At 42.9% G+C, this 25,674-nt stretch overlaps 1 protein-coding gene across 1 annotated transcript in view; it reads right to left on the reverse strand.

The window, feature by feature from the left end:
• Positions 1 to 1,233: 1,233 nt before the first annotated feature.
• Positions 1,234 to 25,674, reverse strand: part of LOC134530081 (leishmanolysin-like peptidase) — a 37,512-nt gene continuing 13,071 nt past the window's right edge. The window contains exons 5-14 of the mRNA XM_063364659.1: positions 18,683 to 18,800; positions 17,305 to 17,483; positions 16,421 to 16,621; positions 16,076 to 16,301; positions 14,633 to 14,820; positions 13,803 to 13,935; positions 12,123 to 12,282; positions 10,365 to 10,531; positions 9,753 to 9,872; positions 1,234 to 7,284 (exon numbers count right to left, since the gene is read on the reverse strand). Of these exons, the coding sequence (XP_063220729.1) occupies positions 7,135 to 7,284; positions 9,753 to 9,872; positions 10,365 to 10,531; positions 12,123 to 12,282; positions 13,803 to 13,935; positions 14,633 to 14,820; positions 16,076 to 16,301; positions 16,421 to 16,621; positions 17,305 to 17,483; positions 18,683 to 18,800 (1,642 nt within the window). The 3' untranslated portion in view covers positions 1,234 to 7,134. The remainder of the gene's footprint in view (positions 7,285 to 9,752; positions 9,873 to 10,364; positions 10,532 to 12,122; positions 12,283 to 13,802; positions 13,936 to 14,632; positions 14,821 to 16,075; positions 16,302 to 16,420; positions 16,622 to 17,304; positions 17,484 to 18,682; positions 18,801 to 25,674) is intronic.

Raw genomic sequence — 25,674 nt, forward strand, 5'->3', positions numbered from 1 at the left:
AAAAATGTATATACTGTTAGCTACAAGAGTTCAAAAACAAAGTCCTTCGCACCAGTGAACTTGACAAATACCAGACATCCTGGAACGCCACGTAACAGTCTGAAGCTGCCTTCGTACGGACTCACAGTTCAGACAAACCCTGGCCTCAGTATTGTACGACTATCACACAAGCAGGCAACGTCACAAAATGCAGAGCCAAGCTCACAAGAGACTTGGTTTACTAATAATTGTATCTCCCAACACTAGAGGCAGCATAACACTGAACAAATAATTTACCTACTAATCAAATAAATCCCAAATTAGTAAAATATTTTAGAATTAATGCATCGTGGAAGATAATTAGCAGGGGAAGTGATGTTATCAATGTTGAATAATACCATAGCAGAAACAAGGATTGCAACAAGCAAATGTTAAAATATTTGTACTATATTGCACTAAAAAAAATATATATCTAAAACACTAAAACATTAGGTAAAACAGTGTGTGGCAGTAACTGAGGCAAAGTTCTTCACACCCTAACGTCAACTAAACGTTCTGAGCTAACGAAAGGTCAAGAATACATAACATAAACACTTCTTACAACTGACAAAATAATGTAACAAATTACATTTAAAACCTTTAACAGCGAGCAAGATACTGATGTTGGCAATAGCAAAACACCACCCCCACAACCAATTTGTATCCAGATGATATTTATGTCACGACTATTTCTGGAAGGTATCCAGGAATGCAACAGATATAGGCTACAAATTAAATAAATTTGTTATTTATACTTGATTTACCTATTTAATATGTTGTATAGTAACTTGGTACTAATTATTAAATAATTTTGTGTTATTTACTTATTTGGTCCTACGAAAATACATCAAAAACACACACCTATGTGGAAATTTTCACATAGTACAGAGTAAACTACTACAGAGTACAATTTTTTATGACGAAGGGATGGTAAATGGTTCAATAGCACTTAGGAAAATACCTCTGTTGATTGCACGATGTTTATTTTACCACATAATCTGAAAGAAAATCAACAGTAAATAATTTCATGATAAAATGTTTGTTTTCATTTAACATTAAACATTAAATTTAACACTTCAATTCAAAACTTATACATATATATATATATATATATATATATATATATATACTATATAACTTATATGTATAATTATATATATACATATATATATTTTTTTAAAGAAAATTAGGAATAATTAAAAAATATTTGCTACCAATATTTTTTGACTTTCAAAAGAAAAAGTTGGAAAGAAAATTTGATCAATTTAATTAATTTTGTTATATACATTTATTCAGTTTAATTAAGGATTTTAATTAAACTTTCTGAAATGTGTTTCTGGCATTATGTTGAAAACACTAATACATTATGTCACACAAATAGGATTTATTTTATTAATGTTTCAAAGTTGAATACCAAATACAAAGTACATCGTGCAAGGTTCTCTTTAGAACAAACTGTTTTGGAGCTTTCAATAAAACATGTTGTTAACAATACAAAATCTTCAGGAGCAAATATGACAAAATGAAAAACAGAACAAGTAAACTTTCAAAAAAAAAAAAAAAAATGTATTATTCAAATATTCTTCACAGCCAAACAGCAGTCACTGTTACATCAACAAGGGAACACCAATGAACCTGCCTCCATTCACTGATGTTTGTAACAATATTGATCATAAATAAGGATAAAATTTTTTAGCTTCAATCAATCTATCTTGATACATTACAAAAGAAACAGTAAAGGTTGTGCACATAACATCTTAGGTACAATATTATCATAAAATCTATAACATCACTCTATTACAAAAAAAATAATTGTTTCTAAATATCACCTCATAAGTACAGACTATCTATAGCTACCAAGATTTATGATATGCAAAAGGAATGTTGTGAAATAAGGAAAAATCTGTTTATTTTTAATTAGTCACTGATGCTGCACTGAGGATTAAAGATGCCTTCATTCCAAGAAATACAGCAATGCCTGGACATAGGCCTAATACTTTAGCTGATTTTAGCAATGCCAAAATCTAGTCGGCCCACAGTCGCAACACTGCACATGAGCAGTGAAGCAAATGAACTCAGTTCAACATTTACAATTAAAAACAAAATACATACTGTACATACTGTGAATAAATACACAATGTTAGTAAAACTGTTCACAAGTTTTTCATGCGATTATACAAATTATACTTATTTGTGCAGAAAATTAGGGATTTCCTTGGCACACTCATACACTTTTTATTAAATTATTCATGTGTCTTATGAGCACCAATGGGCTAATCTTTAATTTGTTTAATTTATGTGCACCAGGAGTCCTCATAATTTAACCAATTAATCTGGCCACTGCGGCCTCAGATAACGAGAGACATCTTTTAATTATTATTGTTAAGAGGCCCATTATCTTAAAATAAAATATGTCTATTTAAATCTACGTGAAGAAGTACACAAAGTTTTGATCAGAAGTAAATAATGTAAAATTAATCCAAAAAAATATTATAGTTTGTTTATTTTGGAAATATTTAAATTATTGTAGTGATTTAGAAAAGAGTAAACAAAACTATCTTCCAGGATGTATCTATTTTAATTAAAGTTCCCTCCAAATCTAGTAATTCCCTATAATAGTAACACGGTCCACCAAAGGTGTTTCAGTCCTTGTAATAATATTAAAATTTGTAATACATTAAAATCTTTGATAATTAATGAGATATTCCTTCACCCTCTGTGGACTATGAATTTTATACTTTAGTGAATCTTTTTATTTCAGCACGTAAACACTTTCTTAAAACTAAAATATAAAAGTTCAAAGTATTCTACATGTTGTTTAACTAAATTACAGAACGTATAAAGTCTTCAATAGCCACATTAGATACAACTAAGGCTATTGTGTATTCATAAACACAACTAAGACGTTTCATGTTATCATTAGAGCTTATTTTTATGATTTAGCATACCTACTCAATTTTTCATATTTACATGTACTGTATTAGGTATTTTTATGACTATGAAAACAAGTGAGACCAAATTTTATAATCTAAATAACTTTGATATGTTCTATTTAAAAAAAATATTGTAATAAGTTATGAATACTGTTTCAACTGGGGATAAAAGTACTCCTGATCTTAAGTACCAAATGCACATCAACAAGTTGTAAAATCATTCTTTCTATTTCAAATAATGTTAAACTAAAATGTCACCTGTGTTATCTTCATACGTCAAAAATTCAAAGCATAATCCAATCTCCACGTGAGAAATTGCACACACACAGTGGCTACAAGGAAACTATCAGGAAGTGTGAAGCTTTGGAGAAACGTCACTGGAACAAAGACTATATATTGCTGCGTGCAGTTCAATCAGGTACTTCCACACCAGACTCCACTAATACCGTAATACCCCTTGTTTATTTGGTCCGCTGAAACCTGGTCTGCCAAGGCCAACGCAATTTGGAGGTATTGCCAGAGTTTTGTTTTCAACAGTTGTCAGATCTATTTACAAATTCATCCTGCTTCTTGTTATTGCCAATAGAACAGGGTGGCTACTCTAGGTTTTTTTCCAGGATTTTTAAGGTATTTCCAAGAATTTTCACAAAATGTTACTATATGTTAAGAAAGTATATATATGTATCCAAAAATTTTTCTAACATCAGAGCTAATAAAACAAACCAAGAATTTAATATTAACTATCTACCATTTAACATACATTATAAAAAATATAAAGTATTTCTGTAAGACTATGTTACTTCTGTGATGAAGTGTTTTTCCTTAACATAATATAGAAGCTCTTGTAAGGTGTTTAAGCTATGTGATTTTCAATCAACAGTAAAATATTAAGAAATACAGCACTGGTCTAAATAATACAGCAAAACATAAGGGCACAGCTGCCAGGGATAAAAAAAATATGTTCACCATCAAAATAATAATAATAAAAATAAAAACACTTAAAATTCTCATCATTTTTGTTAGCTGAGATCGATAAATCATGATTCTAATTCATAGAGAGCCTTTTTAATCATAGTAATCTACACATAATGAATTTGGAGTTGTAATAGTACCTCCCCACTTGCTGATACTGCTTTTATTTTTTACTATTTACTATTAGAAAATGACTTTAATTTTGGCTGTATCTGAAAATTGACTGCAATGGTAAAAACTTTATGAATATGTGTGTGTGTTTTTTATCTGTCTATGCCATATTGGAATGGCTACGGCTGCAGAAAAGATAAAGAAAGAAAGAAAGAAAGATAGCATTTTTATGGCACCATCCACTAGTCTAGGTTCATTCATGTTCAACATTTTAATTTTTTTGTTTTTTGGTGTATTCTAAAAATGATATCCTCCAGTCTTTCACATGGCAAATCACGGTAAGTTTTCAGTCGTTATTTCTGTTTACTATTAGTCAGTGAACATCTGCACGAGTACAATTACAAAAGAAACTGAGCGACCAGCTTCCCCTCCTCATCCTCAGGACGTTCCACGGCAACTGTCACCCACACACGTCACATTCAGTCACTCATCCACCCACACACGTCACATTCAGTCACTCATCCACCCACACACGTCACATTCAGTCACTCATCCACCCACACACGTCACATTCAGTCACTCATCCACCCACACACGTCACATTCAGTCACTCATCCACCCACACACGTCACATTCAGTCACTCATCCACCCACACACGTCACATTCAGTCACTCATCCACCCACACACGTCACATTCAGTCACTCATCCACCCACACACGTCACAGTCACTCATCCACCCACACACATCACATTCAGTCACTCATCCACCCACACACGTCACATTCAGTCACTCATCCACCCACACACGTCACAGTCACTCATCCACCCACACACGCCACAGTCACTCATCCACCCACACACGTCACATTCAGTCACTCATCCACCCACACACGTCACATTCGCTGTCGAGGCTCGCTACAGCACAGCGTTCAAACATGGTATAAGTGACGTAGCCTGTAGGCTGTGTGCCGTTTTTTTAACTAAGCTCTTTTAAACTTGCTAGACAAATAGAGAATTCTGATGTTTATGAAACATTTCTGGGGTTTTCACAAATTTCCAGGCACCAAAACATTTAACACCTAATTACAAGGTTTCCCAATTTGCCCGGTCGGTTGGCCACCCTGATAAAATACCATTTCATAGTTAACTTCGACTCACCTGGGACTATGGCTTGTATTTGTACACATAAATAGTGCAACTAAAAATAGACCCATCATTTGCTTCACCTCGAGTTACTTAAAATTATCTCGCAGCACTAACATGCTTATAATAAACATAAATTATCTGGTACATACAAATTTTATTCTGATGCCGCATGATTCAATTGTTATTTTTATTCCTCACTGCACATTTATAATCATAAAGGCTCAAAAAATTAGCATCTACTGCCATGAAACTAGCATTTTTAATGCAAATTATTTAAAAATTATAATTTTATTATAAATGTTTGAAAACCAAATTTTTAAATACATAAATGTCTACAAATAAACTTCTTTTTCAGTTTTGTACAAAAAAAAGAACTATTTATTCATGCCTTTCCAAGCCTCATCTTGAACAAAGTGCAATAAATAATAGCATGTTCCTCTCTCTTGCCTCCTACGACTGCATGCTCGTGTGAAGATGCCAGCTAGGCCTAGCTGTCGGACATCACCGACGGCATCACAGGGCCAGGGGTGAGGGCGAACTGCGAACATGCCGTTGCTGTGGCCCCTAACTACTTTCAACACGTTCTGCTTCTACAGCAAATCTCCCAAGCATTCTAAGCTTCTTTTTTTTTTTTTTTTTTTTTTTAATTTTCCTGAAGAAGATAATGAAGAAAATTTACCTTCTATTCGACTTTGTTTTTCCAAAGCTTCCTACATCCCTATTAGTTTTATAATTCAAGAAGCACACACTATTAATATGGTTTCAAAACTTACAATACTACTGTCTCTTTAACACAATAATGTCAGTAATGCATTGATAAAAACAAGTTCTGATTACTTAAGATATTAATTCTAGCGACTTTGAATTTAAACATCCGAACTTAAGTTTTAAGTCCAGCAAACTCTAGACATTCAACTTTGGTGTTTTCATTCTTTGCTTGTGTGAAAAGAGACAGAAATATCTTTGCAAGGCAATATGGAGAGTTAAATCACATCCAGCCCTTACAAAGCAAGAACAGTTACAAGCTTTCTATACAGTTATTTGTACAGCAACTTGGAATACTATTTTCAATTCCAAATATAGGTAAATATAAAATACAGTAGTGATACAAATACAATAAACACTAATAAGTGATAAAAATCGGACATAGAAAAACCAAGTTGCTATGACTGGCATCATAAAAGTATCCACTCTCCACAACTACACACGCAAGAAAACCATACATGCTACAATAAATGGCACCGTAACACTGGAAGTGAAAAACTAACGTAGACGGGTTTGTCAGTACAAATTGAGCAGACGGCACTGCCAACTGCAGTCACAGCCGAGTGGCTCAGCTCTGAAGAAACCTGCACTTGGCAGTCCTTAAGTACATATGTCTCTAAACAGCAATAATGAGCATCTTCAAAAGCACCCTATGTTTTATCAAAACTGGAAATTCCCTAGATAACTGTTTACAAACAAATTACAGTCTTCAACAAACTGTTAGCTACTATTTTTACACAATCATTATAATAGTAATGAGCTTGTATAAGTCAACAAGTTGATTCCCATGTTCTCCGACTTAGATTATCCTAATGTACAAAACATATGATCACAATCAAGTACAATTCCAGAAGCAAAAATTAATTATTATAACATAGAATTCATTTTTCAAACAACAACAAAATCAAATATAAAAATTTTAAATCAAAATTAATAAAGAAATCATCAATAATCTGCCAGACTAAAAAAGAAGAAAAAAACATTAAAAAATTATAGCTGCATAAATTTAGATTTGTACTAAAAGATACAAGGTATACTGGAAAAAATATATATAAAATTTACGGAGACAAATAAAACTGTTCAGGAATGGTGATACAGAAGAATCGCTCAATTCACCACTGACAGCACGGTGGCTGTCACTGACAGCTGCGCGAGGGTTCGGAAGGCAGCCATGTCGGCCAGTGCTGTCACCGCAGCCAGCGCGCAGTGCTGCAGACCGCCAGTAATGCCAACACGCCTGCTTGCAAACAGCGTGAGCTGGTGCACTTGAGGTCATCCTGGTGGTACTCGATGAACGATGGCATGTTGTTATTGCGTGAGCACCAACCCTCACTTTCCTGAAACAAAAATAATTATGCTTATCAGTTATCACGTTATCAGTTATCACACCACTCTGAGCCCACCCTTTTGATTCACACGGATGCCTTTAGTATCTCCACCGTACGGATTGCCCTCCAATACGGATCGCACCGGTGTACTGGTGCTGGGGGTAACTCTCGGTGTCTTTCTGTTGCCTATTTCCCATGCCGATCGAGTGAGGCGGCACACTTCTCTTTCCTCCCTCACTTCTTTACGACCCCTCCTACTGACTAAATGACAAAGGAGAAGGCCACTATTTTTTATACCTATGCATCCCTCCCCTGCTATTGTATTTCTTTGAACCAGTCCTCTTACAAAACAGAAAAAAATTAATATTTATTTTTATACAAAAAAACATGCACATTACATTCAGAGAAAACGGCTGGCTGGAGGGGTGGGGGGAAGGTCCTAGAGAAACGTAAAATGCTGAGCTTTGAAGAGCGACTTTCAAATCGAAATCACCAATGATGGCTGCAGTTTTGTCATTGAATGTTGCATTTATAAGCAGGGAAATTTCATGCAAAAAAAAAAAATAATAATGTTGGGTCACAGTTTCGTCTTGGAAAGCTGTCGAAATGGACACGTGGAGATTGTGTGCGGTGCCGGTTCACGGACGAGGGGGCGAGAAGTCACGCTGCTACGGCTATGCAGCCACACACTCACTATACTGTCCCAGCCTCCAGCCGAACGCCAGCCCAGCAAGTCACGTCCCTCGCCGGCGCCGGTGCTTTTCACGCACTCAATCAGATACTTTAACCAAACAAATATTAATTACTGGTGATGTTTTATATATTAAAACCCAAAACAGGAGAGTTGTTTGGGCACATACTCAACGACTACAGTCAGTAATTATAATTATAATTTTTTTTTTACCCAAAGATAAAAAACTTGCACAAGGATCGCATTACATTTTTAAACTAAAAATCTGCATAAAATGTGTCCCATAAGCGGGTAAATACAGTTAACTATTTTAACCGCAACTAATACTATATTATGTGACGCTAACCATATTCAAAGAATTTTAAAGTATTTTTAATGTAGCTTACCCAGCCAACCATTCTCACCATTTGTATTGTAGCCAACCTAACAAAACCACTCTTTAAAAATATGAAATACTGGTAAACTACCTACTTCATGTTTCGCAACGCTCTCTGAGAAAACATGTAAAAAAATTTTTAAATATAAATGGAATTTTGTTTAAAGAAAAATTGATGTTCCTTCAGAATTAACATCTAGGGAAAATGTAGGGCTAAAATCATTTAAAAAGAGAAAAACTTTGTTTAAACTATTATAAATATATTCTCATATTAATTCACTTAATTACAGAATTTTTTTTTTACTTCAAAGGCCTTCAAATCTACTGAGTTTTACATAATCTAGTCAGAATAAAATATTCACTTTTAACAGAACTTATAACTAGGTATGATTGATAGTTGTATTTTACTTATTAACTGAACACAAATGACTCACTCGTTGAAGATATTATATATGAACTTAATTTTAATGCTAATATAAATTAAATTAACATAAACTCCACGTACATAAAATTAATCTCCAAAATTTCTGCGATTACTTGAGCTTGGCTCGACTCAAATGTACTATTACTGACCTTGGCTTGACTTGACTCAAAAATATGCAGACTTGTCCATCTCTATTCAAATGACGTAAGTAATTTTTGTTTTGCATGTATTTTTTTTGTAAACAAGCAGTGGCAGTTGGTTAGCTTGGTAGGTGTTCCCTTACTGTCCCAATTGAGTGAGTGGCGTGCAGGATGTCTTGTTAGTACACCTGCCACTCAAAGTTGTGTCTACGGAATTTTCTCAATATAGCAAATTATTTATGTGACCCATGACTTTGACTTTTCAAAGACTTACAGTGTCAAATTCAATTTATTGGGAGGGGGGGAGGAAGGAAAAAAAAAGTCTTTGCACACCCCTAAAAACATTTTGAGAAACATTTTGTGAAACAAAATTTACGTGAATAATGGGGTTAATGGCAAAATGCATGAGATGCGCTTGAAGAAATGACACAAGTGGTGATGCATTCAACAATAGCTAATAAATTGGAAGCACCATTTTGAAAAAATGTGTTCTCACTTCCAGCAGTCAAGCGCGAACGTGCACGACACAAGGATGGAGACCCGAGGATGAACCAGCTAGACGCTGAGTGGCTGAGCGGGACTCGAATTACAACAAATTTAAAAAGAATGTAATAATTATGAAACGAAAAAAAGATTTATTGAGAAATTTGGATTTCTTTTCTGCAAACTGTATTTATATTTAACAAATACTTTGTGATTATGATTAAAAATAGTCTATTTTTATTTACACATATGTACACATATAACTATATATTGCAATTGTTAGTTTCACTGTAGATTCAGATTGAAGCCATAAATAATTGAATATTGGTGGAGAAGGGGCAGCGTGAAGCGTGAAGCAGGCACCTGGCACAGGTCCTCGCACGGCGGGCACACCAGCGCGCCCTTGTGCAGCCAGCCGTGGCTGAACAGCTGCACGTCCAGCACCTGGCCCGTGTCGTAGCACGTGAAGGAGTAGTTGCCCACCTGCGCACACACGCACCGCCAGTACAACACCAGACTCACACCTCCCGGCCGGCACCCGGCCCTCCGCGACTGTCGCTCCGACCCCACGGCCGAGCACTCGGGTGTGTGCCCAGACATGCATGTATCTACTCCATTATACCATTTCATATCGGGTATACTGCTCTTTTTGCTAACACATCATCAACATCATCATCATCATTAGTTAGGTGCCACTTGTCCACTTCACAGGTTTTCCTTAAACTGTGATTTAGTAAAGTCCTTTACTGTAATCACTTTATTGACGCTATAACGTCTTACAAAACGATGAACACCGGCTGCACGCACGAAAAAGCATGACTCATCGTCACGTTCCGCCTGAGCCGAGCGTGCGAGAACCGACCAACCACCGTGCGAGAAAATCTTCTATGATATCAAACAGGTTAAGGCGGGCTTTTTAAAAGCAGCAATATAAAAAAATTTGACATGACGTTATGACGGGCGGGCGGGACTCACCAGGATGTGCAGGCGGCCCGCGCTGCAGGAGTAGCGGTAGCAGCCCGAGCCCCAGTGTCGCCACTGCCGCACCTGGCCGCACGACCGCTCCTCCCACGAGCGGTCCGTGTGGTCGAAGCACTTGGAGCCCGGCCCGTACCGCTCCAGCGCAAAGTTCTTCTCCGCGCCTGCGACACGCGCGCAATACCACCGTCTCCCTCCCTCATACCACTGGGATTAGATTGTGGTAGTGAAGTTTGAATAAACTATACTACATTTTAAATTTAAATAGCTTAAAAATGAGTGGACATGATTTGTTCAAGAGCTGTCATTTAACCAGCTTATTTTAAATAAAGAAAGTGTAAAAAGACCACAACAGCACTAAAACATATTCACTGCCGTCCTCTGTCGGAGGACGTGTTTCGGACGGACAGCCACTCTCGTGTTCCACAATTCGCTGCTACTGATTCCGGTATTTCATGTTCAACATTAGTCTGTGTGATGATGACTCACAAGAATTATGTGGATTTTTAATTGAAAATTATTTGAAATGCTGTACCTGTAACTCCAGTAGACGAGGTAAGTACAGAAGTGGCTGCCCTCAGTTAAATGTCACTAAAGCTGTGCCTGACGAGCAGGAAATCTGACTACAAATGAAGGCTTAAAGACTTATTTATGCCCTCAATGTCAAACTGCTAAAACAATGATAAAAACTGCTTCTGTTTGCTTGTCTCTGGTTCAACTCTACTAAAGATAAAAGTACCCACACTCATGTCAGCTGCAAAGGGCTCTGACCTAAATCTATCCTTCAAAGCGAAATTGTCCGTAAAATTGGTATTCAAACTTATGAACCATTAAATAACGTGGTCGTTCCTGGCACAGAAGCTTTACTTAAAACCCCAGCAAGATGAAGATGGATTCATGACGTGAGATATCGTCGAAAAACTAAAAATAACTCTAAAACCACTGTACATATTGGCAAGAAGTGACAAATGCAAATTTGAGTTAGAACCACTTTCACCTTGAAAACCGAAGCAAACTTAGGTCTCTCTCTTGATTTCAAATTACATACTTTTTAATTACCACATTGATTCCATCACAGCCAATGTCAACAGAACACTGGCTCTGATCAAATACATTACCTAGTTGCTTCTAAGACTAACTCAAACTTATGTCTCTATATTTCCTTGGAAAGTTCCAAAAAAGAATATAAAAAAATTTAGTGTCTGTTCCTTTAAAGCATATGTTAGTCTACCCTAGTTATTAATTTGATATATATATTTTTTCTATAACAGCAATGATTTGTTCAATAGTTGATTAATTATCTTAGTTTTATACTTATATAACCGTTGTAACTCACCAACTTTTATTGCAGTGCTTTATGTGTGTTATCGTTATTTATTAGTTTACTTTCTTTTTTAAATATCTCCACAAGGTATTACTTCATAGTATATGTCTTTTCATTTTTTTTCTACTTATTTACTGTGTTTAGTATATTAGTATTTGTTTGTACCTATGTATGGTGTCTACCACCTTGGCCCTCCACTGCTGGTACCTAGACATGTAACAACTTAATTAAATAAATAAATAAATAATAAATAAAAAAAGTTTTGAAAATGTAATCAGTGAAAACAATGACCTGCATCGGATAAACGTAGTCATTTTTCATACACATACTGCATTCGGAAAAAAATAATTTTTTTATGTTCCTGATATAAATTAGTTCTCATTCACCACCGACACGGACTGTTCGCGCAAGCCGAGGATCACTGAACGCACCGGGGTTGTTCTGCTGGTACTGGCAGTGCGAGCCGCGCACGTCCACGTTGTTGGAGCGCCACGTGAACTCCTGGACGTACGGGCAGTAGTCGGCCATCGCCACGGAGCCCCCGTACAGCGGCTCCTGGCCGCGGGGCACGTGCGGGATCCGGTCAAAGTTCTGCGCACACCGCACACACACCAACAACATCACGCACGGGAGCTGGTTCCTTCAGCAATACCCCTGTACTCCCCCCCCCCCCCCCCCAGAAGTTTGAACTGATGACTGCAGTGATGAATTTTTTCCGCATGATTCCCATGACTCAGCTACGGACGATCTTAGGGAGGCCAAAACAGGTCGCAGGGAATTCTTCCTTTCAGGACCGGTGGCTGTGAACCTGATTCTAGTGGGTGGTCATGTCAAGTTCAGGCTGACAAATATTCCGCCTTTTGCTCCACCATGTACATTCTATAATTCTTAAGTGAAAAAATTGCTACTTTGTTTGTTTTCAAAACCTCTTTTATGTTAATAAATTTATATGAACAACCGGTTTTAGACTTTTTATCGCAGTAGTAAGTTCTTCTTCCAAAAGAGAAAAATTTGGCAAAACAGCACCTCCTTATGATAGTTCATAAATGAGTATGATGTTTCCTGGAAACAACCAATATATGAGAGCTTATTCAAAATTTGAGGGTGTTCGCAAAGCAAGATTTTTGGAATTTTTCTATGGAAGTACAGTGGACCTAAGGAATGTATTTATTGAGCCATATTTAAGTGAGGGAATGCAAACTGGTTTACTATTCAAAGATTGTTTTGAATTATAACTTAGTTCTGTTAAATGCAATTTTTTTTTAGGTTTGAAAGTGTGTTAAAAATATAGGGAAATGACAAGAATAATCAAAGTGCAGTTTTTCAGAGACAAACAAATCGTAGAACACTTTTTTTTATACCATTCAAGGGGGGTGTTTGAAAATAAAAAAAGTAGAAAATGTATGAAAAAATATTTTTTTGTTCAGAGAACTGTAATATTTTAAGACCTGAACATACATACATACTATACTCTTATATGTATACACATAATTATTCATTAAGTATGTCTGAAGCAGCAAATACTCTAACTTTACATTAAAGAAATATTTCACGTATACTAACCTAATAATATACCATTAATATTCAAGCCATGCCCAAAATACATCACATAAAAAAGTTTAATGTTATTATTGATTATATAATTGTACTTAACTTTTGTAAGTATGTTGTATAAAGTATGTACTGAACTTAAATAAAAAAATTATCTGTATAAAGTATAAAGTATACATCTATAAAGAATTAGAATTACAATCGGAATCTGAATAAGTCGGTCGTTTTCGGATTCTTTGAGAATCAGTGTTTTACCTGAAATCAGCCAGTTCCGATTTCTTGTCGGTAACATCCCTAATATTTATATATATATATATATATAAATATCAGTTAAATAAGCTGAATACACCAAATCAATGATTGGACCGTAACAAACAAATTACAATAAATATTTAAACATCTAAATTTTAACAAACCTGAGCAGAAATAATTAGCTGCGTGTAAATGATAATCCTTTAAAACAAGTCCAAATCCTTCCGAACTCCTTACGTATCCATAAACTTATTTTGTTACTTGTTAGTAGCTAATGTTCAGAAGCACGGCACGGCACGGCACGGCACCTGGTAGAGCAGCGGCACGGGCTCGCGGTGCGCCACCAGGTTGCACAGCGCCACCGCGCTGCGGTCCATGGTGCACTCCGTCTCCAGCGGGTCCCTCTTCACCTTGTTGCAGAACGGGTGGATGGACCGCCCGCTGCCACACAACCCTCCACTCTCTCACCAGCTCTTACCACCGTGTCAGTCGCAACTTTTCATTCATTACAATTCTGGCTAAACAAATTATGACTAAACAAATTTTCCAGGGGAATAAATAGATGAGTTTGTTTATTTCATACTAAATTATTTATATTGTAAAAAGTTTAACAATATTTCTAAAAAAAAAAAAAAAGAAATTAATTACAATAAATACTAAACTACTTTCTATAATTATTAACTGTGACACCTAGAGGATGTCCTCTAATGCAAGACACCACTGAACAGGACGCCATCAAAGGTAGCCTTGAACCCTCCCCAGCAGCCGCCTGGGCGAGTGATCGACCTCTGACCACACCGGGTACTTTGCCAGGCCACCGGCTACTGCCAGAGTCTACGCTCCGTGAGTTGGCACGTTGGCACAGACTGGCGCTCAGGCGATTTTCACCCTTAGCAGCACTGTTAAAATTGGCAGTTTACATCAATTTATGAGTTCTAACGTAGTACCAAGTCTCAATATTTGTGCAAAGTTGTTTAGGCATGCAACATGAATAAGAAAGAGTTTAAAAAAATTATCACTTTCATATTAAAGGGAGTGGATAAGGGAAAACATAAATGTGCATATAGCAAAGGAAAATGCTTTTCTTAAATTATGGATGTATTTTTTCCCATCTGCTGTTATCATGCGGACAGAACACCTGGCCGTCCTGTTGTCCATCCAGTACTTGCAGCTGCGCATGACGAAGTCACAGCCGTAGTTGCGCCCCCAGTCCAGCGGCTGTGCCATGGAGTAGTTGGCACGGTACCAGCCCGTGTCTTCCATGAGCGCCAGCGTGATGCGCGAGTACACGGGGTTCTGGGTGTGCGTGCCCGTCATCGCCTCGTTCTGCGACACCCCACAACACACACGCCCCAACTACCAACTGCATCTCCGCTGGCTCCTGGAAGCTCCCCCACGCCTGCGCTTAGCAATTAACATGAACACACCTCCACAATCATATGATAAGTAAAGGTAATGGGAAAATTAAAAAGTTAATACCGTATTCACTCGCGTAATGTCCGCCCTCGCATAATGTCCGCACCCTTTATTTATATATCCTTAAAAGAAAAAATTAAAAATTCGCATAATGTCCGCACCAGTCGTCTACGGCGGGCAACACAACTTTGGCCACCCCTAAAGGACGCAGTACAAATGGAAAGTTGACGGCTCTGTAAAAAAGCCGTGACCTTGAGCTGTCCTTTCTCCCGTTCTGAAAGGGTGTGGAAATTCGTTGAACTGAACAAAGCACGGTCAAAGGCCCCCCCCCCCCCCCCCGCGTATAAGCCCCCCTCCTTGTTTTGTAAACATTTTTGAGAAAAATTTAAAAACGTGTTTTTCTGGGTTCATCTGAGGGCAGGGCAGCTTGGCATGCATCAAACAACAAGCCATGTATTGTGAGCGGCGGGAGGTGATTTTGTAAGTGTCCGTTCTCAGTAGGACCGTCGTGAGGCATGCCAGACGTAAGCAGTTAGTCCTATCTCAAACGACATAAAGATAAAGAAAGCTGGACTCGCGCGCTGCCGCTGTGTTGATGTGGAGTGTTGTCGGAGAAGAAGAGGGGAAGTGAAGGAGGAAGGGAAGTGGGTCAAGGATTCTAACACTCCTTTGTCTGGTTGGCTGGCTAGCTGACAGGAGGGAGGTTAAGCCACGCCCCTGCCTCTCTCCCCTCCTGTCATAGCACTGCCTCTGCCTCTCCCCCCTGCGGAGTCGTTGCCTCTCTCTTCCTCTTGCCGCGTCGCTGCCTCCCCCGCCCTGCCGCCCTTTCTCATTAGAACAAAGACGCACGACTTGAATAGAACACAAAATTTTGTATTTTTGTATTTTTCCTCGCATAATGTCCGCACCCCATTTTTTGGGCCAAAAATGTGGTCAAATTACTGCGGACATTACGCGAGCGATTACGGTATACTGATATTAAGTGATGTCTTAATAACATTTTTGAATTTAAAATACCCAATTGTTCACGCAACTTAAAACTATCTGCAAGTCCATCCAAGTCAACTAATTTGTACGAGACAAAAACGAGGGTAAAAGTAGGTATGTATAAGCAAGTACACAGAACTAGGAAGCGGACGTCGTCTAGCGGCAGTAGCGGTCGCACCTCGAACACCCTCTTCTCCCAGTGGGTGAGGGACGTGCCGTCGCCGCCCTGGTCCTCCAGCTCCGCCCCCTCCAGCTGCCGGCAGCCGAAGTGCGCTCGCACCTCTTCCACCACGCGCGGGGTCACCATCAGCATGAGCTGGCGCGTCACCGGGCCGGAGCGCACCAGCCAGTCCCGGCGCTCCACCGCGCGCACCACGCGGTCGCTCCACTGCCGCGTCTGCAGCCTGCACTAGTAGGGGTGGCACACATGGGCAAACAAGAGAGGCATCAGTGTTCAGACTTGTGTCAAGCTTGTTGTCCTGACATGCGGTGAGGGTAGACGGGGAGAGAGAGAGACACTCGCCTCTCGTTGAGCTGCGGCTTGCCGGACTCGCCCCGCGGCGTGAGGGGCCGGCCCTGCTCGTCGCGGTAGAAGGCGTACAGGCTCACCGAGAAGCCCAGCGCGTGCAGGATCTCGTGCTTCACCGTCGACAGCAGGATCGCCAGCTCCTGGGGCTTGGTGCTGATCTTCCTCGGGCAGAGGTTGGCATGTCCCGCGATCGGCCTTCGCACAATCCCCCGTCCGCGTCAGCGCTCAGCCGGCCCTGGCGGCCTTCTTTCATCAACAACAAGGTGCTCATGCTCCCTTACCGTGGGGAACTAATCTGTTCATGTGGTGAATGATTCAAAACTTCAAAAAAATGCACTCACGCGCACGTGCCAGTCTATTTATCCTTCCATCTTAGTCCGTTTGTCCGCCCCTCCCGTCTGAGTACATCCGTCCATCTATCCATGTCCATCATCCATCACTGTGTCCGACCCTGTTTCCATCCATGTCTCTACCCATGTTTGGTCCTGTGTCCGTCCTTTCGTGACAGTCTGTTCTAGTCGGTCCAATCGTGCCTGTTCCCTGTTCATATTATCTACCCCTGTCATCCAACTAGCTCCTGCAGCTGTCCGTGTCCAATCGACCGTGTCCATGTGTGTCCCTGCGTGTCCGTCTGGCGTATCCGTCAGACCGTCCGACCGCATCCATCCATGTTCGTCCGCATCCATGGCAAGAGCAGAGTGTGGGTGTACCGAGAGGACGTGAAGGGATGTGAGGTAGGAACACTCTGATTGGTAGGAGACCGAGGGAGAGATACTCAGGGCAGAGTGTAGATGAAGGAACACACCACTAAAACACTTCGACGATGCCACACTTGGAGACCAGTGCAGCCGATTGGACGATGACGTTTACAGTCTCACCTGTCGAGGGCCGCCTCCTGCTGGCAATGGGCGGCGTAAGCAACCGTCATCCCCTTGTTGCAGCGCTCCGTCTCATTGGCCGAGACGTAAAACACAAAGTCAGCGTCTGCGATGCCCGGACCGCGGCCGTGCCCCGACTGTTTGCAGTCCTGGCCCGTGGCGTTGCAAGTCCGGCACGCCTGCAAGCACGGCTAGCTTCACACCAGCACGGCGCACTAGTTCCACAAAACATATCTGTATCAACCAATGCAATCACTCACAGCAGGCATCACTGAGCAAAGAAAATGTTATTTTTTTTTGTTTTTACATAAAAAATTTAAAACTCAACTGGTAGAAAATTAATTATAAGTGAAAAAAACTTAAAACATTAATTTTAAAAGTACTATACTCGTACATACATATAAAAGTCCTAACAACGTTTAAATTTATAAAGGTGATGAACACGTAACTTTTTTATGCTTTATGTGCACACATATGAAATAATGACATAAGGGTGACAATTTTTGTCTTTTGCCTGCTTTTTGTATCCCCAAAGATACAGTTTATAAAAATAATAATAATTTTGTTTGTAAATACAAGAAAAAACCACCCGCTTGATCCTGCCTACACTACCAGCAGATGGCAACAAGACAGTGCAAACGCGCACACGCACATGGCACAGTACAAGGTACAGTTCACTCTCGAGCAGCCAACATGCGACAACTGGACCACCAGGCCACTGCGCAGAAGGCGCGGCGAGCAGAGAACTAGACAACCACCAACAACAGTTACATGTAGCAGACTCTACATCAAAACTAATTTATTTTCTTTTTTCCCACCACAAGCTACAAGGTCCATGGTCTGCAACCAACAACGAACAACGCTCCAACATTGCAACATGGCAACACTCAACACTGACTCGGAAGCCCAGTGCCGCATCAATTTGTCTCTTTAATTATTACTGAATGGCCCTCGTATATGAGAGATAGAACAATTATTATAACACTGATAGCCATACGACTCTAAAACTCGCACAAAAGGAATAAAAAACAAAAACCACTCAAATTTCTAGGAGTGATGAAGGTCATAATGAATTGGAGATTTCAGTGACATTTCTTATTTTTGTAGTTTTTTCTGTTTTTTTTTTTTTTAGTGTTCTGTTTCTTATAATAGCAGAACTATTTTTACCACACATACAGTTAGTATCTCTGCGGTATTACTTCTATTTCCGAAAAAAAAAAGTGAAATATGAATGAGAGTTTGCGGACAAAATATTTTCAGGAAATCAATCGTTTTGTCAGTTTCGTCGACCGCAATGTGCACAGACTGAGCAACGTGTCCACTGTAATGTGCAGAACAGCCTGCCTTAAGACACGGCACGGCACGGCACGGCACCCACCTCCAGGTGCTCCTCTGGAACCTGCACCTCGCCACACATGGTGCGCGCCTCGCACGCGTTCCTGCAGTAGGCGTGCGGGTCGCCTCTCTTGAAGAACACTTGGTTCTTCCTGCACATCCTTCCAACACACCATCACAAGCACGTTGCATACTCTGTGCAGTCACCCCACCTCAGGAACAAACACACCAATTATTTGCACGTCAGATTCAAGCTTCATGTGTTAATGTTCAATACAACACTGAATACCAATCTTGAATATTTCCCACATAAAATTTTGATATTATTTTAAAAAAAACTGCTTTCTAATTTGCGTTCATTTTGTGTGGAGCACATCAGATCTGGGCGAATGTTGGGCGAGGTCTGGTTAAGGTCTACTACTGAGGTCCAGTGAGGCCTAGTAGAGCCTAATGTCGTCTAGTGAGATCTGGGTCTACTGAGGTCTAGTGAAGGCTAGAGGTGTGGTCCAGGTGTCGTGGCGATAGCACAAGGTGGTGAGGGAAGGTAGTTCTCACACTGCCTGCAATGTCCAAGGATTTACTAACCATCGTTTCACATGTGCAGGTAGTATCTATTCATTCGCTGCTCTAAATATTGCCGTGGTAACGAGATTATATTTCCAGTTCTCTGCGCAGGTTATATTGCAGAGAACCGGGACTAGTTGCCAACAGGGTAGCAGTTGCCAAGAGGTTTACTGAGGTTGAAGCCGCAGGTACGATACTCAAGACCCATCACGGTGAGACTCAACAAAGGCTGGGTAAATACTTTTTTTTAAAAACATCTTAATATTCGTTTATTGAAACATGTTCATGTGTAGGCAACAGCCGAGTGTGTTTTAAACCTTTTTTGGTCTCATTTGGCTGCAACTTAATGGAATTAGGCTCGTATCTTGACTTCAAGTCTAGAGTCTATTTGAGACGTGGAAACATGTGGTGTTAGTAAATACAATATGCCAGTTATGATTTTTAACATGATTTTTCAATGACTGCAGTATATTAAACAAAAATAAATCCTAGTAAAACTTGTTCTCTTCAAATACTGCATAAAAATTTTATAGACTGTAAGTACTGAGAATAATTAAAGTTTTTTTTTAATATCATTGGAATCATCTCTTTACTTGTGCATGCTTAAATTTAATTTTCTTTTTTTTAATGCAGCAGCGCTACAAACCAAGTCAGTTGTTTTATTGTTGATTTAACTTGAGGTTGTCTTCATTTCTATTCTTTCTGGTGATTATTTTATTGTTCATGGGAATTTCTTTTACAGTTGTTCACATTTCCTTGCAGCTCCACTGGAACACAGCTGTGACTGCAGTCAGTGCGGCTGTCCTCCGGGCGTGTTCTGGGCGGAGCACAAGGCAAGCAAACCCACACGAGGTCAGCGAAGCCTCAAGGCAACTACTTCCGACCACGTTAGGAAGGGCACACAGCAGTCGTGTTACAGCTAAGGTGACTGCCACGACGGTGGTTCGCCGATCGCTCACGAAGCTTCCCGAAGCAGCGCTGCTACTCCCGGGCCCGGAGCAGACCTCTCACCGTGCTCCGACTCTGGTTCCTCGCTTGCTTCTATCCTCCAATAGCGTGTGGCCAGAAGAACCTAGAGGTCCCGGAGGTGTTGTCTGAAATGTTCTACTGGATGGCCACAGTGCATCATTATTAGTATTTTGCTTATCAAATTCCAAAAACCTTTAAAAACTGAAATTTAATTTCTAGTCATTTTCAAGCCAACATCTTCATGGTCATTGGCCAGGCAAAGATGTAGGACAAGATGGTGACAAATTAACTATATTGATTTATTAAAATACTTTTTTATTATCCTTAATATTTAATCTATTAATCTGAATCAGTAAGTGTTTATTTTATTCACTTTAATATATTTTGCAGGAAATTAGTTCATAGTATCATAGTAAATTTATAACTATTCAATAAATATTTTATTTATATATTGTTAAATAAGTATCACATTTAAGTGTAACTATGTATGCATAGTCCCCTAATACATTCATTTTGTGGTCTAATTGGTCATACTCAGTAGCGTAGCCAGGATTTGTGTATGGGGGGGGGGGGGGGTAAGAAGCATGGTCCCCCCCTTATTAAAGTGCGGGGTCTGGGGGTCCTCCCCCAGAAAAATTTGTATTTTAAGGTGTAAAATAGTGTTATTTGAGCAGTTTTCGGTACTTAACTTTAAATATTTTAATGGTAAAAATATTATTAATTTTTTAATAAAAACATTGTTTGAGTGATGAAGTAAGAAATTAATTAAAGATACTTTTAATCAATCCAAGTGCCTTGAATCCACTGAAAATCATAAATCATGCTCAAAGCTCGACAATACAAAAAAAAAAAAAAAAGGAATAAAAATGGTTGGGTTTCGGCAGAACTGGCCTATTCCTGAAAACTGTCGCCCTACCGGTCCCTGCTACGATGTTGCCGCTGCTGAGGGCGCCAACTAGCCTAAGTTTAGACCCTGTGGGCCAGTTCACAGGTAGAGCGGAGATCCTCGGGGTCGTGACGTCGCCACGTGGCTGGCAGGGAGCTGGATCGGTAGAGGTGGTGGTCCGGTGAGGGTAGAGCTGCTCAGTTCCCAGCGGAACTGTTCACTTGCGGGCGCGACACACAACTTGCCTGGTCCAGGTCTGAAGCTCGACTGCCTGCATTCCGCATCGCTGCGCGTCACCCGGAGCCCGCTTCCCGCAAAAACGTCCCAAGCGCAGCAGGACTCCTCACGCCGCGAACTACCCCCCCCCACCCTAGTGAGGCGACGAGGGAACATAACGACCTGTGCGAGCGAAGGGAGCACTTGGAACGACGTCAAATGCCCCCCCTTCACTGAGGCCGTTATGCCCCTCGAAGCCCCATGTCACACGCATTGCCTTGGGGCCTGTTCCCCACCAATGTTCGGAATGTATCTGGAGGGTTCTCTGCTCGGGGTTTGGCTGTCAATGATGGGGAGAATGGACCGGGCATCCAAAGGGAGGAGGGTCATTACATGAAGGCGTGGTGCATCAGGGTGTGGCGCTCGGTTGATCTTCTCATGTGAATTTTCCCATTCGTAGTCCACCAGGTGTCGTGGGGCTACACGGACTCGGGTAGAGCGCCTCAGTCCCTCGTGTCTGGCTTCCTCCGGGATGCTGGACTCCCCTTGACTCTCCCGTTGCGGTTCGACTTTATCCCTGTCTCCCGTTAGGCCGCTGGGTGTAACTGCCGTTGTCCTGGGGCTGTTCTCGCTGCCCTGTTCCACCAATACTTGCCGCGTGTTGCATGGACGTCCTTCCTGAGATGGTCCGGTTTCGGATTGCTCTGGCTCCTCCATGTTCATCCTGAACATTGAACTGCCCTGGCTCGCGTCCAATGGCCAGCGTGGTTGATCCCATCCGGGCCATCCTGGTGAACTGGATCGGGAGTCGTCGTCTATTCCATCAGGGAATGTGATCTGCGGATGCGACACGAGGTTGAGCAGGGTTGGGTCGTCCCCATCGTAAAGTTCTACGGACAATCCCTCTGGGTCCAGCCGATCCATCAGGCTCTCGAGCTCGCGTAAAGTTGCGCCGCTCGAACGGAGCACGAGGTGAGCAGTAGATGGGTGTTGGTCTGATGGGGACGCGGTACGAATGGTGCTTAGGTGTTGAGCTGATGGGGACGTGGGACAAGGAGTAGTTAAGTGTTGATCTGATGGTGATGTGGGACGAATGGTTGTTGGGTGTTGGTCTGATGGGGATGTGGGACAAGAAGTGCTTGGGTGTTGAGCAGCTGGGGACGTGGGGTGAGCAGTGGATGTATGCTGGTCATTTCCACTGTCCCTGTCCCCTGCTGGGACAGTTGGGGCGCCTGTGGGTGGGACGAGACGCAAATCATCCCGGTGGATCTTTGTCGACCTACCGTTCGGGAGTCGGATCAAGTAAGAAGTGGGCCCTAGACGTCGCAGTACCTCCCGGGGGGCGGCCCATTTGGGGCTCAGACCTGTGCAGTAGCGCTTGCTGCTAGACGACAAGTGGTGACACCGGGCATACACCATTTGCCCGGGCTCCAATGGCGTCGGTGGATTTGGTGATTGTGGAGTGCGCGTGGCTAGGAATCGAGCCTGGTGTTGCCGTGCCTCTTCTCTAAGTCAGTGACAGGGGGACGGGTGACAACTCCTGCTGCTTCTGCGACCCGGAGCTCTCCTGGTAGGGCGAGATTCTGCCCATGAAGCAGTTCAGCAGGGGTGTGGCCCGTGACCACATTGGTCCGCCGCCGCAGGCAATAGAGCAGCTTGGGCAGGTGGAGGTCCCATTTGGAATGGTCTTCCCCCAGACGGAGGCGCAACTGGATTTTTATGTCCCGGTTGCGACGTTCCGTCGGGTTCGCCCTGGGGTGGTAAGTCGGGGTAGTGTGATGCTCTACGTCCCATCTGCGGCAGTCGGCCTTCCACCGCCGTCCTGCGAACTGTGTCCCGTTGTCCGTTAGTAACACTCTCGGATACCCATAACGGGGGAAGACCTCATTGTCCATTAGGGCTGCTACTGTCCCTGCTCGTACGTTGGATACGGCGAATGCCTCCGACCAACGTGTGAACACATCCGTGACCACGACGAGGAACCGCTTGCCCCGCGACGTGCGAGGGTAGGGGCCCATGACATCGAGGGCTACTGTGTGGAATGGTTCCTCCGGTCGCCTGGGGCGCTGTTGCTCAATCCCATCGGCCCGGCGGGCCTTGCGCTGCTGGCAGAGCTGGCAGTTGCGCACGTATTCCCGGACATCCCGTGCTATGCCCGGCCAATGGAACAGCTTCCTGATCTCCCGTTGGGTCTGATCTGCTCCCGGGTGGCCTGCTAGGTCATGGTTGTGGAAATACTGCAGCACCAGCTGTCGTGCAGTGGGGGGTACATGGGTCTGCCAGGTGTCCATGTCACCCGGCACCCTGCTCTGCAGGACCCCGTCCAGGTTGCGCTGGTGTGGGAGGGCGCGTTCACCGCATGCTGCCAGGTTGCGCTGCGTGTCTGGGTCATCCTGCTGGGCCAGTTTAACGTGATCTACCAGAGTGGCCAGGGTGGGCGATGCCTCTGCTTGGACCGTGGGATCCGCTCGTCCGATGACGTAGAGTGCCGCTGGAGGTGATGATGCTAGACCGGTAGCTGGCTGGTGGGACGGTGGCATCAGGTCATCCCACCCTTGAGTGTCTTGGAAGATGGTATTGGGGTCTGGGTGACGGGACAGCTCATCTGCCAGCTGGTTCTCTCGCCCAGGGATGTGTTCGACATGAAATGTGAAGCCCTGGAGCATGAGTGCCCAGCGGGTGAACTTTGATTTTCGTCCCTGAGCGGAGTCCAGCCACCGCAGACACTGACTATCCGTGCGCAGGGTGAATGGTCTCCCCTCAAGGTGGTGCCGGTAGCGTTTGAGGGCCCACACCACCGCGAGACACTCCTGCTCATTCACGTGATAGCGTCGTTCTGCGGGGCCGAACTTGGCACTTGCATACTCTGCTACCAGCCGCTCCCCATCATCACCCACCTGGTAGAGAACCGCGCCCATACCGTCCTGGCTGGCATCCGTCTGGACAAAGATGGGCTTGTCTGGGGCCAGACGTGACAGGTTGTGGCACTCGCGGAACTGTTGCTTCACTAGGATGAGTGATTGGTCCGCTGCTTCTGTCCACCGGAACTTTGTTTTCGGGGAGAGAAGGTCCGTCATGGGTGCGGTGATTGTGGCAAAATTGGGAATGAATGAACGTAACCAGTTTAACAGCCCCATTAGCTTCTGGAGCTGCTTCCTGGTGCGGGGCGCCTGTTTACTGTCAATGAGGCTTAGCTGTTCGGGGATGGGGCGGTAGCCCTCGGCGCTGACGATGTGCCCCAAGAACTCTAGCTCACGGGCGCCGATGTAACACTTGTGTGGCGCGCATGTGAGTCCGTGTGTGGCGAGCCGTTCGAGGACCAGCGAGAGATGGTGGGCATGGTCCTCCCACGTCCGTGACCAGATGATCACGTCATCCAGGTACGCGGTGGCAAACTCGCCGATGTACCCGTCCAGGACGCGGACCATCATGGTCTGGAATGTCGTGGGGGCGTCCTGCAGCCCGAACGGCATCGCGCAGAACTGAAAGCGCCGCCCATCGGGCGCCGTGAACGCGGTCTTGGGGCGATCCTTGGGGCTTACTGGGACTTGCCAGTACCCCGACTTCAGGTCAAGTGTCGAAAAGATGCGGGCGTCTCCTAACCTCGTGAGGGCCTCTGAGATGTTGATGAGGGGTGGTGGTGCGGGGATGGTGAGGTTATTGATTGGCTTGAAATTAACACAGAATCTAAGTGAGCCGTCTTTTTTGTCTGCCATTACGATCCTACAGTTGTATGGGGACTCGCTAGGCTCTATGACGCCATCGCACAACATCTCTGCTATTTGCTCCCTGATGGCAAGTAGTTCGCGGGGCCCAAACCCGAATGGTTTCTCGTAAGGCGGAATGTGAGGGATGGTGGGGATGCAATGCTCTGTGACATTGGTTCGGCGTAGTTGGTCTGCTGCGGAGAACACCTGGGGCTGCTGCTCCAGGACTGTCTCTAACAATCTGTGGTACTCAGGGGGAACATTGTGGCGGAGATCAGCTAGGCGGGGGGGTTCGGCCCGGGAAGGGGGTGGGGTGTGCCTCAGCCCATATACAGTTCGGCGGCCCCTGGTCCCCACATGTATCCTCCCTGCGCGGACCTCAACAGTGGCGTCCTCTTGCACCAGCCAGGGTAGCCCCAGGATGAGGTTATCGTGAAGGTCCTGTACAACCAGGGCACTGGTGCAGCTCACAATGTCTCTAATGCCAATCCTTACCTGGGCACGCCCAGTCGTTAGCGTGCTAGTCCCAGTAGTGGCCAGCTGGATGGTGTTGACCTCCGGCACAAGGTCCCCCTCAGGAATGAGGTGGGCCGCGATATAAGTGTGTGTGGCTGCGGTGTCCACTAGCGCGGCTATGGACTGCCCATTCAGCTCCACTGGGATCCGGATCAGCTCCGCGGCATCTGGCCCCAT

Source organism: Bacillus rossius, chromosome 3 (assembly GCF_032445375.1).
Source record: "Bacillus rossius redtenbacheri isolate Brsri chromosome 3, Brsri_v3, whole genome shotgun sequence".
Taxonomy (NCBI): Eukaryota; Metazoa; Arthropoda; class Insecta; order Phasmatodea; family Bacillidae; genus Bacillus; species Bacillus rossius.